General features: G+C 39.1%; 4 protein-coding genes across 4 annotated transcripts; 3 read left to right on the top strand and 1 right to left on the bottom strand.

Moving 5' to 3' along the window:
* Nucleotides 1-22: 22 nt before the first annotated feature.
* psmb13a (proteasome 20S subunit beta 13a) lies at nt 23-3,395 on the bottom strand. The gene is made up of 8 exons (XM_053334701.1): nt 3,278-3,395; nt 2,897-2,984; nt 2,394-2,491; nt 1,830-1,970; nt 1,603-1,718; nt 1,335-1,393; nt 739-890; nt 23-347 (listed from the first exon to the last, which is right to left on the bottom strand). Exons 1-8 carry the CDS (start codon nt 3,337-3,339, stop codon nt 236-238), a joined length of 828 nt encoding a protein of 275 aa, XP_053190676.1. The 5' UTR covers nt 3,340-3,395; the 3' UTR covers nt 23-235.
* On the top strand, nt 3,359-6,698 carry psmb12 (proteasome 20S subunit beta 12). The gene is made up of 6 exons (XM_053334704.1): nt 3,359-3,476; nt 3,958-4,028; nt 4,556-4,687; nt 5,361-5,490; nt 5,588-5,732; nt 6,277-6,698. Exons 1-6 carry the CDS (start codon nt 3,429-3,431, stop codon nt 6,402-6,404), a joined length of 654 nt encoding a protein of 217 aa, XP_053190679.1. The 5' UTR covers nt 3,359-3,428; the 3' UTR covers nt 6,405-6,698.
* A 1,164-nt stretch (nt 6,699-7,862) lies between these two features.
* On the top strand, nt 7,863-11,784 carry psmb9a (proteasome 20S subunit beta 9a). The gene is made up of 6 exons (XM_053334705.1): nt 7,863-8,158; nt 8,297-8,364; nt 8,490-8,621; nt 8,915-9,044; nt 10,523-10,664; nt 10,871-11,784. Exons 1-6 carry the CDS (start codon nt 8,108-8,110, stop codon nt 10,999-11,001), a joined length of 654 nt encoding a protein of 217 aa, XP_053190680.1. The 5' UTR covers nt 7,863-8,107; the 3' UTR covers nt 11,002-11,784.
* Nucleotides 11,785-12,119: 335 nt separating this feature from the next.
* tap2a (transporter associated with antigen processing, subunit type a) lies at nt 12,120-19,490 on the top strand. The gene is made up of 11 exons (XM_053334686.1): nt 12,120-12,633; nt 13,064-13,178; nt 13,279-13,409; nt 13,631-13,836; nt 14,065-14,262; nt 14,400-14,528; nt 15,687-15,875; nt 16,131-16,304; nt 17,220-17,379; nt 17,675-17,811; nt 18,695-19,490. The coding sequence occupies exons 1-11, from the start codon at nt 12,120-12,122 to the stop codon at nt 18,899-18,901; spliced, it is 2,160 nt and encodes a 719-aa protein (XP_053190661.1). The 3' UTR covers nt 18,902-19,490.
* The last annotated feature ends 451 nt before the right edge of the window (nt 19,491-19,941 follow it).

Here is a 19,941-nt window from a genome sequence, read left to right as displayed (position 1 = left end):
TTTACTCATTTCATCTTGTAAAAACAGGTTATAAACGTCTCATTATGGCGGAGTAACATCTCGCTGCAGCAACACCTTATTACAGAGTGAAACAGAGCAGAAACAATGGTGGCAGTGATCAAATGTCTTAGAACTACTTTATTTAAAACCAGGTGAATAATAGTGTGATAGAACTGAAAACTTTTTTTCACTGCTCAATGTTGCTTGGTGATTAATGGTGTTTTTTTTTCTAGACTCAGGCTGTATCCATCCGCTGCACGGTCTCCTTTACAACCTCCAGCTTTAAGGGGACTACTTTCTCTGTCAGAACTGGTGTGGTCCCTGGACGGTACCTGTATTTTATTTTCCTATGGAGAGAGGTTGAGAGAAACAAAGAGAGAGATTTGTAATCATATTATATATTGTCTGTCCTGATTAAGCAACCATTAAAATTCCTCATTATGTAGAATAATATTTGGACAATTTTCAATTTTGGCATGTTGTAAAACCATAACATACACAAAATCAGTTATTCATTTGGGATTCTGCATGACAAGCATGAACTAAAAAGCTAAAGGGCTCACAGTTTCATTCATAAAGACCTTTAAGTCCAGTTACTCAGACAGAGGTTAAGACTAGTCCTAGACTAATGACAAGATTATGTGAAAATATCCATATTGATAAACAACTCTAATCTTGGACTAGACTTAACCTCTGTCCGGGACATCAGCCCATAAAGTGACACTAATACTGGCCTACCTCTTGTCTTTGTACTCTGACTCCTTATAGGGTCTGATGTAGTCCACTCCTTGTCTGGTGATGACACAGATGTCAATGTTGTTGCCTGAGCCAAGGTCGCTCATGATGCCAGCGTGGATGGCAGCACGCACCAGCTCCTTCGCCTCCTCCAGCTGAGACAGTGGAGGGAAATGATGGAGAGAGGAGCAAACAGAGACGCACAGAACATAAAGGAGAGAAAGAGACATCCATTAGCTTTAAAATTCAACTGAAGCAATTCCCTGATGCTGCACACTCTACTTTAGTTTTTTAGTCTGGAACACAGACACAATTTAATAAGCAGACTAAATGGTTTGTAAACTTTTTTTAACTGTAGAGGCTAATGTGGTCTGTCACACTGCAAATATGCAATAACAGAAACCTAAAGGTAATCACTGTCACAGTCACCAGACACATCACCAGACAAGGAGTGGACTACATCAGACCCTATCAGGAGTCAGAGTACAAAGACAAGTATTGGTGTGACTTTATAGGCCGATGTCTCGGACAGGGGTTAAGTCTAGTCCAAGACTAGAGTTGTTTCTCATTATGGATATGTAACAACACTTGTGACATACCTCCAGGTCATGTTTGAACCCATCCTCCAGAATGGCGAGAGCAGCCAGGTCACCAGATCCTGTATGAGCAAAAAGTAAAGTCAGATCAAACAGACTGCATTTAGTCTGAGAGTAAATAAAATGTCTCCATAGAATAGCACATGATCTGTCACTGATAGTTAATCTCTAATATAAACCTTTGCATTTTCTGTTCCACACACTTGTGCATCTATTTAAAAAAAGAGAAAAGAGACTCAAAGAAACTGTAGCATAATGTAATATCACATACCCATAGAAAGGTAAGGCACCTTGTTTACACTTCCATATGGCCCCACTGTGTACAGGTGGTTCCCAGTGCAATCTACTCCTCCCAGTATAAGACTTGCTCCAATTTGGCCGTGATACCTACCAAGATCAAAACATGGGAAGATTTGTAAACACAGCATATGACTGCTACTTTGAAAAAAACATTTACAAACTTCTAGATACAAGCACATGAGCCTCTATGACACAAACCTGTACAACATGTCCTGTAGTATGTTGACAGCCATGACGACACGAGGGTTTCTCCCGCTGTTCAGAGAGAAGATGGTGAGATTGGAGGAGAGGAGGTCTGTGGTCTTCTCTGTATCTGCTGCTGTACCTGCTCCACAACAACTAGATAAAAAGAAAAAAAGAGGAATTAGACAGTGAGAAAAAAAAGTTAAACAATCATTTAAATCTATCATACAAGAACGACTAATATCTTCTTCCACAGCAGGCTCAATATCCCAGAATGCAATGTAAGCATGTATATTGTATCTTGGGTGAACTGCTTTATGCAGTTTATTACTTTAAATACATAAATACATGTCTCTTCCTGCAGTAACAGTTATTTAATAACGGGTCACTCATATCCTGGGTATGTAGGTATGTAGGAAATCTCTTGAATTAAAGTAAAGGATGCAGTTTATGGTACAATGTGTAGTGCAAGACAAAAGGAATAAAAAGTAATTTATCAGAAAAAATGGGAGCATATCAGAGGTAGATTGCTCCTGTCATGGTTTTAGTGTAGTACCATATATCATGTATTAGACTTACTATATATTTGGAGAAATGTAATGGATCTTTGCACACATCTTGTCGGCCACCACTTCACTGGATGTGGCTCTAGTGTCTGCTCCCAGCACCACCCCATCCTGCACCAACACATGAGATAATATTAACTAACTTATGATGAACTTAAATGACGTGTATGTACCCAATATGCTTCAAACTAACAACTCTAACGAAATCATCAAAGAGTTTGAGTTATTACTTGTCTCCTTTTGGTTTTCTGGAAGCATTACTAATAAAGTACAGGTTGGAGAGGCCTTGAATGCATTGCCATGGAGAGTAACATAACATCATGGTACAACATAATTCACTTTGATGAATCAAAAAAGAAAAGGTATTTTCAAATCATACTAGAATATGTGTAAAACAGTGACTGCCTGGAGTGTTAAAAAATCAATCTGGTATTCTTTGAAAGACTATGAAAACAATGCAGGAAGGGCTTAAATATCTAAATGCACTGTTTTGGTGCTTTAATCATCTATACTTGCCTTGAACACCACTCCTGCTATGGTGGTGCCAGTTTTCAGAGGTTTAGGTGTTTGTCCTCCTTCAAAAAAACCCTCTAATGCAGCATTTCTAGAGAGAGGAGGGGGAGGGAGGTGGAGAGAGAAAAAGAGAGAGGGAGTGAGGTAGGGGGTGAAGATAAAGGGGGGAAGGGGATATTGATAATAACTGATGAATATATTTTATAGTTATAACCGTGAACACACAATCATTGTTTTATTCAACTGATAAACACGCAGTAAAGAAAAAGTTACTTTCACTTTTGAAACCCGGAGAAAACTGAGCAGTGTAACCAACTATTACGTTTTAGTTCTTTAATTATTGGTCCAGTTTTCTACTAAGGAGATATAAAAATAAACCCATACCTCGACGCGTTGTCGAAATTAAACCCAGCTGCAGGAGTTTCGAAGACATTTGATAGCGCCATACTGGATCCGACTTCAGCTTCTGTGCGTCTCGGTGCGTCGCTGATCTGAGCGTCACCTCTCCTTCCTCTCTTTCGATTTTGGCGTGAAGATGGAGAAGCGCTGTATGGACTCAAAAGTCAAAGGAGTCAGCACAGGGGTGAGTAAATCAGTAAATCAGGACCGCTTACTATTATCTTTTCCTCCTAATGCACTAACGCATAGGATGTTGTGCGTAAAATGACCAATAATCGACTTCGTGGATGAACAGGTGACGCTTCACCTGATTAGTTACCTAGGACTAAGTTAAGTTACATCGACTGGACATGCAAGGTGTTTTAGTGTCAGAAAATGTTTATATTTTCTCTCCGAATAAGTTTATGTTTTATATTTCTGCAAAGAAAACGCTAGGAAACACTTTCGTTTTCACTGAATATCGCCATTCAGTCAAAGAACTCTAATTCCCAGAATGCCTTGTTCAGCCTGTATGAATGAACACGAAGCCATGAGAAATTAGTATCCATGTTGCTCGCCCTAGTATTATATTTGTCTCCTGTCATATTTGTCTAAACATAAACATTTTTCTAATGTTGAAGAATTAAAACTTACCACCAATCACAGTCTCTTCCTCTGTCCCTCAGACCACCATTCTGGCTGCCATCTTTGATGGAGGGGTCGTGATTGGTTCAGATTCCAGGGCTTCCATCGGAGGGTGAGGATGCTCTGACAACACAATGAACTTAATTTTATTGTATAACACATTCACACACTGAAATAACTGCTTAATAGCATTCATGATAAAGATAAATACACAGATTCAAGTTGTAGTACAGCAACAAAAACAAAAATGTGTTTTTTTTGCCCACAGGCCAAAGTTCATGACAAAGCAGATATTAAAAGTTTAAACATATCATAAGCATCATTACATAATGTCTTAAAGTCACAGCTTTGCTCCAGGGACCACTTGTGGCTACTAAGCCAGTAAACTTCATTTAACATGAATGTCTTGTTTTCACGTATTGTTCCATAAATATAGCATCATGTGCGCTCCGACATATAACTCAATCAAAATCTCTGCTTTCAATGCTACTCTGCAGACTTTCTTGATAATGTTATCCTGTACATGCAGACACTTTAACCTGAAATCAAACACCTGAAAGATTACCATTTCTTCTCACTGCAGCAAATGTATGAGTACTCTATCTGTTTTGTTCACCCTCACCTTGCCTCTCTATTCAGGGAATATGTGTCATCTAAGACCATCAACAAGGTGATTCAGGTTCATGACCGGATCTTCTGCTGCATGGCCGGCTCACTCGCAGACGCTCAGGCTGTCATTAAGGCTGCAAGGTTCCAACTGTCCTTCCACAGGTACCACACACACACACACACACACAAACACACACAAACACACACACACACACACATATGAATACATTCGCACATATTACACTAATATGCTCACATAACAGTTGTACATGTCAGCAGTTTAGTATTCGAACATAAAGAGGAGTCCTAGATGTTAATGTGGTTCTTATTTATGTTTACCATGCCCTCCAACAGCAGTTGAATCCACATACCAACCCCTGTTTAACATGCAGGTCGGCATTGTGCTGTCATGTTTGAAAGGTATGCATATATTGGCGTACCCTTCTCTCCATACGTTCACAGAGACATTTACATGTGTTTGAGAAGCATAATTCCACCCCAAATCTCACAAACGCATGACATGCAGATCTGCAAGTTAAGCATGTTGATTGCCTGATTCAGTTGCTGTCAGGAGGCAACAGCAACTATACAAGTATAAAAGAAATGGCACACAATGACACAAAGGTCATTCAGTGCAAGTCCACCTGTGTCACACCCGTAATTCCAGCTGTACACACAAAATAAACACATTTATAACACTGAATCTACAATTATACAACATGATTTTAGGATCCAAAGGTAAAACATTCAACATTGACAGTTTTCCCTACTTCCTACACCATAAATTTGACAATCTGACACTCACATATCTTTCCTGTTCCTCCCCAATCTACAGTGTCCAGATGGAGTCCCCTCCACAGGTGATAGCAGCAGCATCAGTGCTGAAGGAACTGTGTTACCAGAATAAAGATGAGCTGCAGGCTGGCTTCATCACAGCAGGCTGGGACAGGAAGAAAGGGCCACAGGTAAGTACTGGACATGAAGACAGTGATGATGATAGTAAGTAGTAAGTCCACCTTGCTGCATATGGCTGCCACAGTGATATTCTCCATCTCTCATCAGGTGTACGTTGTGGCTCTAGGTGGGATGTTGGTGAATCAGCCTGTTACCATCGGTGGCTCAGGCAGCACTTACATTCATGGCTACGTTGATGCCAAATACAAACCCAACATGAACAAAGAGGAATGCCTACAGTTCGCCACGAATGGTACTGTTCATTATTTTAGTTTTTTATTACTTTGTCTATGTCAGGATGTGAAAATGTGTTTTTTGTAAACTGGGGTGTGATTGCATCAACATGTGTGAATATGAACCAGGGCAAATTTCTGATGGGTTTAAGAGGATCAAAAAATGTAAAATGAGAAATGTTTTCACATTCATCTGCTGAAGGGCAAAAGTTTCTCTGTGTTCACCTTAAAACTGAACACATGCACATACAATATTGATAATAAAAACAGTGCTTTACAAGGACATAAAATCAATGTAGACAACAAAGGAAATGCAGTTCTAAAATAATGTGGTAATCACTAGGTAATTTAACCTAACTTTTGTGGGAAAAAAACATGTCAGACAATTATTCAAATCAGTCAATACATTTTAAGAACAATTAAATGTTAGATGGTAGTTGTTAACAGGTGTATAAATGTTTTACACTGCATGTCTGTGCTTGTTTAACCTTTGTCTGCTTCTCTTTGTTCTTTCCTTCCTCTTTGGCTCTCCTTTGCTTCCTCTCTCTGTGGCTGTGCTCGCAGCTCTTGCTCTGGCGATGGGCAGAGACAACGTCAGTGGAGGTGTGGCTCACCTGGTGGTGATCACAGAGACGGGGGTGGAGCACGTGGTCGTCCCTGGAAACAAGCTGCCCAAGTTCCATGATGAGTGAACCGCCAATGAAAGATGAACTTCATTGCATAAAGGGGTTGGGGGGTTGGGGGGTGGAGTGGTGAGCTACAATTTTAACAGACACACTAGTTAGACACATGAAAAAGAGCTTTATAGAAGTGTATACAAAAGCTGTACAAAAATATAACATTCCACTCTCAACTCAGAAAACAAAACCATTTCCTTTATAAAATACAATTTTTTTTCTGTCTTGTTATGTGTCTAAATCACATGTTTTGTGTTGTTTTAACATGATGAAATATGTGAAACTGAAATAAACAAAAATATTTTTTTTCCAAAACCTTGTTGTTCCTCCAGTCCCCCCCTCCCCTTTTTTTTAGCTCTGTGCTTCAAAATCTAATAGGATTTGTAATGGGTTGTTTTTGTAAATTACACTGTACAATAACTGTACTTTAGTATAGTAATTGAACTTGAGCATTTCTATTTTACTTTAGTCTTTCACGTCACATTTCAAAAGAAAACATTGTTACTTAGTTACTTTTCAGATGAAGATTTCACACAATATAACAACATAAGTTTTTAAAATGGTTAAAGATGAAATCAGTGGTTTCCAACCTTTTTGTCTTTTGACGTCTTACAAAAAGCAGTGTGTATTCGGGCTCACATTTCAGATGTCGTTAACAGCTCCACCAAAATAGTGATTTTTCCTTCTAAACTCCTCACATGGTTTCATTTCATTAAATGTTCAAATGATCCAATATTTCAGCAAAAATCAAAGATTTGTTTTTTCTTCTTTCCCCTCCAATTAATCATCTCACTACCCCTCACATTTATCTGCTGACCCTTTGGAGGGGCCCCACCCCTAGGTTGGGAACCACTGGACTAAACTAGCTAACGTATATAAAGTAGTGTAAACTAGCTCCACCTTCAGCAGCTACAACAGTAACATGCTGCTCTAACACTGATGCTTAACTATTAATAATCTAATGATGTCATGTATAATAATATGTCAAACTCATAATACTATATAATAATAATAATAATAATAATAATAATGTACTTTTACTGCAATACTTTAAGTGCATTTTGCTCCTTGTACTTGACCACAATTTTCATGCAGGACTAATTGGGCAGTTTTACACTGCTGTATTGGTAAATCTACTTACTTAAGTAAAAAAGTAAAATAAGACTTTTACTTATGTAAAAGATTTAGATACTTCTTCCACCACTGATTAATTGATTAATGCAACGTTTGCACAATATTATATAAGGTATGTTTAGTATTTTATGACGTGTGGTCCATACATTGGCTGCTGTTAGGAATAAGATAAGAGCTACTTTATTGTGGGGGACCTAAACAGTTATCTAACCACTAAGCCTAATGCACACTTGAGTGTTGATTGTTTCATCCTCTCTGACCCAAAATGCACTGCAGTCACTTGTTTGCTGCGTGCACATGAATATGAGCTGCGCTGGTGGAGGAGGGTTCAAATTTACTTTCAATTTCGATTTGAGCCAGGAAAACATGGAGTCCGTCTGATGAATGATTATAGAGTTAATTTGTCAAACCAAAAGCGTTTAAGAACATTTTAAAGCTATAGAGTAGTTTTCCGACGATTGTAAAACAGTGTTTACGCTGCAGTGCTCAGCTAAACGCTTTGGTTTAGGTTTGGTCACTTTTACGTCTCTGGCAGACAGACTGATCAGTCGGTGTGGTCGTTTTTGTTCTTGCGGTGCATCAACATGTTGGGAGAAACGGGACCAGAGTGGTTGTCTGAGGAGGTGAAAACCGGAGTAAGTACGAGATTTTGAGTTTGTGTGAGAGATTTGATGGAGCTGAAACCACTGAACACTTTCATTGGTCACGTGATCTGGCGATGTCAGGTGCATGGATTGAATAATGAATATTTGCTGCTTTGCCTCTGTTTCCAGACAACTATCATTGCCATAGAGTTCATGGGAGGGGTCGTGTTGGGGTCTGACTCCAGAGTGTCTGCAGGGTAAGTTGCATATTCTATACATATAACACACACATTATTTCTTCTGTCTCTCTACCTGTCCTAACATATCAACTTCTGTACTCCACATTCACACTCTCAGTCTCTTTCTCCATCTCTCCATTCAGGGCGTCAGTGGTCAACAGGGTGATGAACAAGCTATCTCCCCTCCATGACAAGATCTACTGTGCTCTGTCAGGCTCTGCAGCAGATGCTCAAACCATTGCTGAGATAGTTAATTATCAGCTGGATGTTCACAGGTAAACACAAAGGAAAAGCTTACTGTATATAGATTACCTTTTACTATGCACCACCTAACTTTCTAGTCTACTTCTGACTGAGTGTTACTGTTTCCAGTTACATAAAACCTGCAACACCTTATATCTTGCACATTTTATGTATTCATATAATTGCTCAGATAGTAGTGGACAATAAGCATCTAAATGTTGCCTCAGAAGCTTGGTCATTCAGGATTAATAAGACATTATTATTGCATTGCATCTTCAAAAATGTTTTTTTGTATGGGAGTCTTATTTTTGCCTTTTTATATCAGTATCGAGATAGGCGAGGACCCCCAGGTTCGCTCAGCTGCTACTCTGGTGAAGAACATCTCATATAAGTACAAGGAGGAGCTGTCAGCGCATCTCATCGTCGCCGGCTGGGACAGAAGAGAGGGAGGGCAGGTCAGTTGTTTCATATTGTGTAAAGTGTGTGAAGTGTTAGCTGGGAAAAACTTAAATAGTATATAAGAGTATATAAAGATATTTTTTAGCCAAAAAGTCCACTTACCTCATTAAAATCCTTAAAGTTACATTTCTTCCTTCTTCCTCATTAATACATGTAAAATGGATAAATATGCAAATGTTGTTTATTTCAAAAGTTAAAATACTAAAAACAAAATGTCACCTACTTCTCTGTATTAGTCCACTCTTAGTGTTTGTGCACTGGAGGTTTTAAGCTACCACATCACACATGTGTAAATTGCACAGTGGATCAGGATTGGCTCTAGACTAGTTGTGATGCCTGTTAAAGTCCCCATGAAATGACCTCACATGACTTTTACTTCCTGTGAAGCAGAATATCTGAAATGGTGACATGATCCTGCACTAGTGGGCTTAAATTAAAATTTCAACCAATAAAACCTCCATAAATCTTTGAACATCCTCTCTTGTCCACCTGTCCCTTCAAATAAAATTGTGTTTCTCTCCCAAACACTAGCGAATAATCCCTCCCTGCATTACATCCCACCCCAACATCCTGTTTCAACAGGAAATGCATAGAGATTAACAATGGAAGAGTGTTATTTATATGGCCTTTAAACCCACATTTTTGATAAGCATGGAGAAAAGTTTCAGAAGATAAATGTGAAAACAGCTGTCGCTGCACAGTGGAGCTCAGACATCCAACTGTAGGAACAAGAAAAAAACACATTTTTGAGGGATGGGGGCTATAATATATTTGTGATATAATGAACACTATGGGCCCTATTCTAACAATCTATAGTGTGTGGTACAAGTGCATATATGGGGTATCCAAATTCACTTTTGCTATTTTAAGCCAGGGTTAGACCCATTTTCCACAAAAACAGCAACAACTCACTTTGTGCTACATATTTCCTCCCATCAGTTCATCGTGCATACAGCTGCACACCACACAGACATTGTGGCGCTTTGTTTTTGTTTGTTTATCTTTTACTGACAGCTTTGGTTCTCTTTAAAATTGTTTTCTTCAGTCATAGTGTCACAGGTAAACTCAGCCATGTTTTAATTGCTTAAAGTATGGAACCTGTTCAGTGTCACATTGAAAATATGCATTAAATATTGTTTAAAAACAGTTTTAATCATGTTAACCCCTCATACCGTTATTAGGACTGTCCATGGCGGCACTCTCCAAGGTGCTGATCCTTCCTCCAGACACACAGATATGTGCAAGTGCATTTGCTTTTTAAACAACGTGGGCGCTGGATGGGAAAATGACAACTGCATCAGTTTTAAACTAGCAGAGACACATACGTCACACCACTGTGTACAGGGCGTAAGATAGGGCCCTTTGTCTTCAATGTTGTCTGAATAAAATGGTTGCACTCTGTATTCATATTTTTACTGTGTGGATGTATGCAGAATAACACTGAAACCTTTTTTGTCTCTCTGATCTCTCCCAGGTGTTTGCAACCCTGAATGGTCTCCTGACCAGACAACCTTTTGCAGTTGGTGGTTCTGGCAGCTCGTACATTTATGGGTTTGTTGATGCTGAGTATCGCAAGGACATGAAAAAAGAGGAGTGTCAGCAGTTTGTTGTCAACGGTAAGTGCACACCATTCCCACAGAGAGCTGATTTTTTTTGTCAAGACACGTTAATGGATGCTTGAAAAAGATGATACAGCTGCAGCAACAAGTAGTGACGACTGAAAAGAGATATTATTGTATTATTTCATGTTCATATTCAGTATTTTGGCCTCTAGAAACTAAAATAATTCACCTGTTTTTTTGTCTCTCTCTCTCTTTTGTAGCTCTCTCTTTGGCAATGAACCGTGATGGCTCCAGTGGAGGCGTCGCCTACATTGTTGCCATCGATGAGCAGGGCACAGAGGAGAAAGTCGTTTTAGGAAATGACTTACCCACCTTCTTTGATATGTCATAGTTTTTCCATCACAAGGGTGCCACGCCACTGTTGTGCAGAACGCAATAATATCATGACTCACATTTTTTGAGCTGTCACCTATAGAATATTGGTCAAGAATACATTTGCTAACATTTTTTAAAGATAGAGAATTGTCCTTGCATTGTTTTATAATTTCCAGATCTGATTCATATTATTATCAGGTTTAAAAGTGGCTCACACCCTCAGATTATCAGATAAGGTTTGTGCTTCATTACTTAAGAGACTTTTTAAAAATTAAGAAAGACTGAAGCTTACAGTTTAATGATTTACCTACCAAAAAAATACTGACACTTAGTAATTGTAGTGTTAGAGTTATCTGATGGTGAACAGTTTTTTAGCTGTGTCCCTCAACTATGTTCAGGTCAGATTCAAATGATTAGATAGATGGACAGAAATTGTAACTGACTATCACATCTAATGACTGTTTTGTAGCCACCAGGCCACTTAGAAAAGGGTCTGAAATCATCACCGAAATTTGCTGGATGAGTCATTCAGTCAATGAGCACTAATCTTATTAGTCCAACTACTCCTACAGAAACACTCTTTCATTAATGAGGTTGCCTGAGCCTGAGTGAGAAACATCGCCACAGCAGGAGGAATTCATCCTTTCTGTCAGTAGTTAACTGGAGTTAGCAAAGTAGATTATGATCATTGGTCACCTGGTTTTGCTTTCTAATATTTACATGCTTTTTACTATAGTGGATGCACTCACAAGTCCCATATGTGCTTTAATGTGTATTATGTGGACATTAAAATGGAATAAAAGCCCTTTGTTGAAAGGTTTACGGTTCTGTCTCTTTTTACAGTGAATTATTCTTCCAGAAGCTGTTTTTATGTTGAGATTGAGGTAAGTTAGGAAGAAAATGATGTTGATAATAAATGGGAAATAGCCTACATGTGTAAGTGTAACCATAAGCCTTTAATTACCCCATACACAGTTCCTAGTCAACTGTCCTATTCCAGTTTTTAGTCTTTCAGCTGTTGGGGTTTAAGGGAAACCCTGTTGCTTCCAGAAAACGAAACTGAAAGTGTTTGAAAACTAAAACACGGTCCCCGCTGAAACGCAGGTCATTTGAGGACAGGCTGCCAGTGGCAAAATGGCAGACAATACAGCAACAATATTTCGTAAAGTCGTCGCTTTGACTTCAGCAGTCTTCGTCGACCTCTCTTTGTTTTACGCATCAGGATTTGTAGCCACATATGGCGTCTTCGGTCATCTTTCGCGTTTATGGGTCTCTGCGGGTCTCCGGTTCTTGGCTCTAACTGCTGTAACTCTGTTCACTCTTGGAGACTTCAAACCGGTCCTGATTCGTTTTATAACGGCGCACAGTGTGCTGCCCGCGGTGTTTGAGACCGGGATCTCGGTGCTCTACCATGAGGAGAGTCAGTGCGGCTTGTTATCTGATGCGCGCTGCTGGCTGATGTGCACCGGTGCGTCGCTGGCTGCTGCGCTGTTTTGGGAGCTCACCATCCCGGACAGCGACGATGAGGCGGCCGGTAAAGAGAAGAAGCAGAAGTCCAGGGTGCTTTTCATGAGAGTCCTCTGGCTGTACAAACCCTACTATTTGATGCTGTTTGGAGGGTTTGTGTTCCTTTCGCTGGCTGTTATCTGTAAGTACAGCAGATGAAGAAGAAAGTGGTGGTGATGCAAAGAAAATATTGCAGAGTAATGATGATTATGATGATATTGCATTTCATCAATACATTTGGAAGTTAATAAACGGACGTACAAATGATAGAAATCGAAGAAAGACGTAATTTTAATGATTAGAATTCATATTTTTGAAATTTGCAGCTCAGAAACACTAGCCTTGCTTGGTCGGTTTTCTCACTGAAATAACTTAATCTGTAATTTAATTGTGTTTATAGTGCAACATCACTCAGAGTCTGCACACTTTACAGGCTGAATAAAAACAAAAGACAGAGTCATATTCATGATGATGACGGCAGACCCTATCTGATGCTCATGGCCTATGCTGATGTTTGGATATGTCACTACATGTGTCTGATTGTGTGTACCTGCATGTGTATATCTCTTCAGGTGAGATGTTTATACCCTTCTACACCGGGAGAGTCATCGACATCCTTGGCAGTAATTACCAGCCAAATGAATTCCTGTCTGCACTCCTCTTCATGGGCCTGTACTCTCTGGGAAGGTATAGGACAATATTCTTCTCTGCATATTCATTCACCCTTTTTTGTCTCACTGGTAATGTCTAACTCACTTTCTTTTTTCTTTTTTTATTGATTGATTAGCTCCATGAGTGCAGGCTGCAGAGGGGGTGTTTTACTTTGTGCCATCAGTGCCTTCACATGCAGAATGAAAGTCAAGCTGTTTGAGGCTTTGACCAAACAGGAAATTGGATTCTTTGAGACCATAAAGACAGGTAAGGCTCTTATAGTACAACATTCAGTTATGCTATATAATATCTTAGTGTGCATAAAGGACAGATTAAGTCAGGTAAGGACAGGACATGCATGAATAAAATAATACAGGACAAGACAGTTCGAGCTGCACATACTAAGACAGGATGAGGAGAGAGAGGTATAAATAGAGCAGGACTAAATGAGAAAGAAGAGACTAATTTCCACTCTTTTTTGTGTGCAGGTGAAATCACATCCAGGTTGTCTAGAGACACCAACCTGATGGGGAGAACAGTGTGCCTGAACGTCAACGTGCTGCTGAGGACATTCATCAAGACGCTGGGCATGATTTCTCTGATGATGAACCTTTCATGGAAGCTCACATTCCTCGTGTTGATGGAGACGCCCATTACTGGCCTCATACAAAACATCTATGACACACACTACCAGGTACAAGAAGGTTAATAACAGATGTTGGATAAACACTGAAATCACACTGAAAAATATTTTTAATATCAATTAGCAAAACACTATTACTACTCAGGCATTTTAACTCATCATAATGCCAATAGTTTTTAATCATGTAAACAAAAGATCAAAATCTCCTTAAAATGAATGTAAATACATTTCATTAAAGATTGAGATGAATTGAAAGTGAGATGTATATTCCTTCCTCAGCGGTTGTCCCTGGCAGTGCAAGACTCAATGGCTCAGACAAATGACTCAGCAAGTGAGGTAGTATCTGGTATTCGTGTGGTACGGAGCTTTAATACAGAAAAACATGAAGCCCGACGCTATGACAACCATTTGATGGAAACACATACCCTCAAAACCCGCCGTGACGCTGTTACAGCTGTTTACCTGCTCGCAAGGAGGGTGAGAAGTTCGTAATTTTTTGTGAAATTGTGGTTTATGGAGATCAGGTGGCGTTGAGCCTCTCACAACTTCTCTCTTCATTTCACTGTATTTATTATAGTGCGTGTGTGTGTGTGTGTGTGTGTGTATGTGTGTAGTTGACAGGTTTGGGCATGCAGGTCTTCATATTGTACTATGGCAGGCTGTTCATCCGCAGAGGACAAATGACCACTGGCAACCTGGTTTCCTTCATCCTCTATCAGTCAGACCTTGGAGACAATATCAGGGTATGAAAATATTATTATTATTATATTATAAGTTATTATCTGTATTATCTTCTCATGGCTGGTGATTGCAAGTTTAACAAAAGGTTTAGTAGTTTGGCAATACAAATTATAATTAAGTAAAACTCATGGCCATGCAATATTAGAAAAAAAGCACATTACATTTAAATAAATTATCGGAGATATGCAAAAATTTCACACATCACAGGCTAGTCTTGGGTCTTGTATGTGAAAAAACAGAATAAAGACTTGTGAGCTCAGGGAGAGCTGTATGAAGTCTGATAAATTACCTCAAGCAATGTCACTTTGTTAAGGCTACCCAACCTCTGCAGTCCACTCCTCTTCTCTGCTTCAGGCTAGTGACTCAAGGCTGCATCAGCCAGTACTAGTATAATACACCAGAATCTCTTACCGAACTATCAGAGGTTAAGCTGTATTGTGGGTAATGTAGTTGTGGCTCTGCTTCATTGATTTGGATACTTTTTTTAAACTGACCATTGTGAGTTAGACAGTCTTATTGTTATGTTAGGAGTTTGTATGTGGACCAAGAAGTAGACACAGAGACAACAGATAGAGTGGTAAAGGGAGTTTAATGGCACACTGAGGGTGAGGAGGATGGGGAGGAGCAGGGGCAGGCAGACTTGCACACACACACACACGCACACGCACACACACACACACACACACACACACACACACACACACACACACACACACACACACACACACACACACAGGGGAGGGGACACAAAGGAGAACAGTAAAACCAGTCCTCAAAGCCCAGCTGCACCATAAGAGTTACAGTAATAGTAGAGTAATGCTAAATTAGTAGAGACCCATTTACAACTGCTTGGTTTTAACAAGCTCACATATTTTTAGTGTGAAAAATTTAAATTCAGGGAAATTAAAAGGTAAAATCTTCGAGACTACTTTAAAAATAAATTAAGAGTATAGACACTGTAATCCTCTAAAAGGTTAATCCAGCCCCTCAGAGCAAAAAACAAACAAACTTTAAACTCATACTTGTGCCGAACAACCACAGAGGTCTGGATGACTTCTGATTCCTTATGTAACTTATATTTTACAAACTACAACTCTCCTCTAGGCACTCTTGATAAGTGATTGTTGTCCTAACCCTGTCCTATTATCGCCACCTTCCAGACTCTCACCTACATCTTTGGTGACATGCTGAACTCAGTGGGGGCTGCTGGCAAAGTGTTTGAGTTACTGGATCGAAAGCCTCAGGTCAACACGGAGGGAAAACTCACACCTGATCAGCTGAAAGGACATGTCAGCTTCCGCCATCTTACCTTTGCCTACCCTTCATGCCCCCAAAAGACAGTGCTGAAGGTGAGATCTGAGCTCTTTGGTTTCAAATTGAGTGGCTCGTGAAAAAAAATGCAATGAAATGAGAAAAAAAACAAGATGGGAATGTAAAGTGATGAGTTAAAGGGTTTTTTTTTAATTCAGGATTTCCCCTCCAAGTATTTAAAATGTACAGTAAACAGAAACATAGATTAAAGGTTCCTATATCCCTCACTGGATACATGGGATATATTGTAGTCATACTGTGTTATTAGAAGCTCTGTTATCTCCTTGTTTCAGGACTTTTCTTTGGAGCTGAAGCCAGGTCAGATGACAGCTCTGGTGGGTCCATCTGGAGAAGGAAAAAGCACCTGTGTGAGTCTCCTGGAGCGATACTACGAGCCACAGGATGGAGAAATCCTATTTGACAATGAGCCGCTGAAATCCTATGAACACCGTTTCCTCCACAGGAAGGTAATGTCCAAACGAAAACATAAAACTTCAGTTTCTTTTCTCAGGATTAAACATTGTTCTTTGCAGGGGAGGTTCTGTGTCTGATTTTTCATCTCTATCTATTTTGAAATTGGTCCAACTTTCATTCATCAATCATATAAAAAAGGTGAAAGAAGCAGAGATAATTATTTTATCAGTTAAACAGCAATCAGGGGCGGAGCTAAAAGGTGGGTTTTAGGGCCCCGAATGTTTTCTCAAAGTCATGAATCTTTTTTTCTTTTCTTTTTTAAATCTGGTTAAAGTCCGTTTTTCTAAACAGTGGCTTCAACGAGCTGTGTTTTGGGGTGTTCTCCAAACTTGTCGACTCCTAAATCTGCCCCTGACAGCAATACAGTGTATTGATCAAAAGTAGACTGGCTGGAAGATATACAATACCTGTCAAAAGTTTGGACACACTGAGAGAGTATCTCCAAACTTTTGGCTAGGACTGTATATTGTATAATATTTTCCCTTCACCCATAAACATTAAATCCACAGCCGAATGCATCAAGGTCACACACTTAACCCAATAGTTCCCACAAGTCCCATTTTTCCTCCCAGTTCACTGTTGAGTTCGAAATCTGTGGATTTTGCAGGTGTGGTCGCAGCCGAGTGGTTACAGCACATGCCAGCATAGCCACCCTGAGTCCAGCTAGGGACCTTTGTTGCATGTCATACCTATCTCTCTCTCTCTCTCTCCCCCCTTGTTTCCTGTTGGCCTCTATGTAACTGACTATCTACAAAAAAGGCAAAAAAATGTCCAAAAATAATAATGATTTGGCAGGTGTTATCATAAAATTGAATAAAACTGACTTTCACAGATAGATTTGAGTGAATTCAATTGATGTAAAACATGTATATTTCATTCAGTCAAGCTAATGAGAGTATGTTTGACAGATCGCTGTGGTGAGCCAGGAGCCTGTGCTTTTCTCTGGCTCTATCAGACATAACATCGCCTACGGGCTTGATGAATGCTCAATGGAAGAGATCCAGGAAGCAGCACGCAAAGCCAACGCCCACGACTTTATTCAGCAACTGGAGAAAGGCTATGATACGGGTAAACAGATATAACCGCCCCTCATGCTGTTTTACATGGCTCGGTGATCAGATAGACACCTGCTTTAGATGTTAGAGGAAAGTTTAGTGAATTAGGGCACAAAATGTCATTTAGAGAACAAGACTGCTGATTGTTTTAAACATTTCTATAAAATCTACTTGTGCATAATACAGGCTAAATAAACACATGCAGTATTTTGAGGGGTTAGTTCTGATCACCTGCATCTGACTGTCTTTTTAAATTTGTATTTAACAACTCAAATCTGAATCTTTTTATAATATTATCCACTTCTCAGAGGTGGGTGAAAGTGGCAGCCAGTTGTCCAAGAGTGAGCGGCAGCGGATCGCCATCGCTCGAGCTCTGGTCAGACAGCCACAGGTCCTCATTCTGGATGAAATTACCAGCTCTCTGGACGCTGAGTGTGAAAATAAGGCAAGCTACATCTTTTAAAACTGCTGTGTCTAATGATGTGTTTGGTATATGTGGATGGAGATCTGAAGCCTCTTGTACCATTTGAGCCAATTAATCCATTAACATGTATCCGCAAATATGCACCAGTAAAACATAAAGTCAGTATTTAGTAGATATACTGTATAGAGGAAGTGCAGCAGAAGTGTAAAACTACTCATGTCATTGGTCAGGTAATCATTCAAATCAATCAAAGAACTGCCCGAATGAAACCAAGCAATGTGAGAAAAAACATATCTGTCTTAGAGTTTTGAGCAAGATAATCAAGATCTGATTGATGAAAATCAGATCATTCCATGTTGTTTGTTAGAGCTCAAAATGAAAAAGGAAAACATGTCAACTTTCAGAAGTAATTTGCCTCAAAAATCATCATCATCATTTAAAGGTGTTGGACATCTAAAAAATGTCTCCTCTCAACATCAATATTGCAAGAAATGTGGGAATAGTTACATTGCAAGCTATGAAATTTAAGACACATTTAGCCTCAGTTATATATGCATAGTGGTTAAAAGAAATGAAAAACAATGTTTGCAGTCACAGCACTGTGTTTGTTCGCTGACAGTTAGTCATATGCATTTTCAGTATTTACATAATATTGCTCTTCTTTTATTATTTATATTCCTTTAAAATCTAATTAGTAATAATATGTTTCTGAATTGGGCAACTGAACTACAAGGTTGCAAGGTGCCCCTTTGCAACAACAAAAAAAAAAAGCTTATATCACTGAAGATATTAAATAATTATCTAAATGTTTCTTCTGACATCCTTTAGCTCTGCTTGCACCTAAAAAAGACAGATACTACCTGGATGTAGGATAATAAGTATTGCTCTCACTCGCTGTGCACAGGTTCAGCAGTCCCTGGCTAGCTGTCCCAACCAGACGCTGCTGGTGATCGCCCATCGGCTGAAGACCATTGAGAAGGCAGATCAGATTGTTGTGGTCGGTGACGGCAGAGTTCAGGAGCGAGGGACTCACCAGGAGTTGATGGACATGAAGGGGAGCTACTACAAACTGAGAGAGAAGCTCTTCACTGAGGGAAACTCGCCACAGTGACAAACTACTGTTACTGAGCTGATGCTTGTTATACTGTGAGAGTCGTGACTGGGCTGCATTAGTTTAACCAACAGCACTTAACCTGATAAAAATGTGTAAGAACATGTTGGAGTTTGTGTAAATATTGAGTTCGGATTGTTGTGTATAAATAGTGAAACTTAAACATGTTTTTTCAGAGAATATATTCAGTATTCTGTATGAGATCTAAAAAGCACCTTTACAAATGTGTTACTAGTACACATTTATTCTTATTTATCTTGCAGAAATTACATTTGCAGTTGAACACAGAAAATGCAATCACTCGTTTCATTGAAAAATAGAATTAAACTTCCTAAAATTGTATAATTGTTAATTCATAAAACACTGTTAATGAGTGTTTCTTTTTTTAAAATCTTTTTTAAATTTCATGTCCTTGTATTTCTCAAAGCTGAATAAAAGTTGGTCAAAAAAACACACCATAAACCTTCATTTATGATCGAAACGGCCAAAGGTTGCTTCATGGATATGCCCCAAATAAAAGATTAATCAGACATTTTGGATCATTGTCAATGACCTCAGATGACTTCAGCCAGATCATCAGTGAAACTTTATTTGAAAAAACAAAGTATAGAGCAAGATTGCAGGTACTTGCAGCATACAAATATATAGTGTATTTTATTTAAGTTATCAGTTCCTTGGGCAAATTTTATAAGGTTTTATAAAAAAAAAAGTGTTTTAAATGTGGTGAATATTTTACTGTAGGAAGAAAAATTGAAGAGAAACAAATTACTTCTATGAAATGTATAAATGAACATGTTTGCACATTTGTTATAATTGTTATGCATACTTATTATGCACTGATGCCTTTTGATTTTTGTACCTGAGAGCATTTTGATGGTGGGTTGGGTTTTATTGTCTGAACTGACCTGGAAAGTCCCTGACAACCAACATAGTTTTTGTTTCTGGTTGTGATGCTTTGTGGAAAGTTGCCTGTTGATTTGCGTCATAAACATCAAAGGCACAGAGAAGTGATAGACAGCATTTTGTCAACACACCAACAC

This window comes from Scomber japonicus, chromosome 15 (assembly GCF_027409825.1).
Source record: "Scomber japonicus isolate fScoJap1 chromosome 15, fScoJap1.pri, whole genome shotgun sequence".
NCBI lineage: Eukaryota > Metazoa > Chordata > Actinopteri > Scombriformes > Scombridae > Scomber > Scomber japonicus.
Note: the sequence above shows the minus strand (reverse complement) of the source record. Positions and strands in the feature narration are given on the sequence as shown.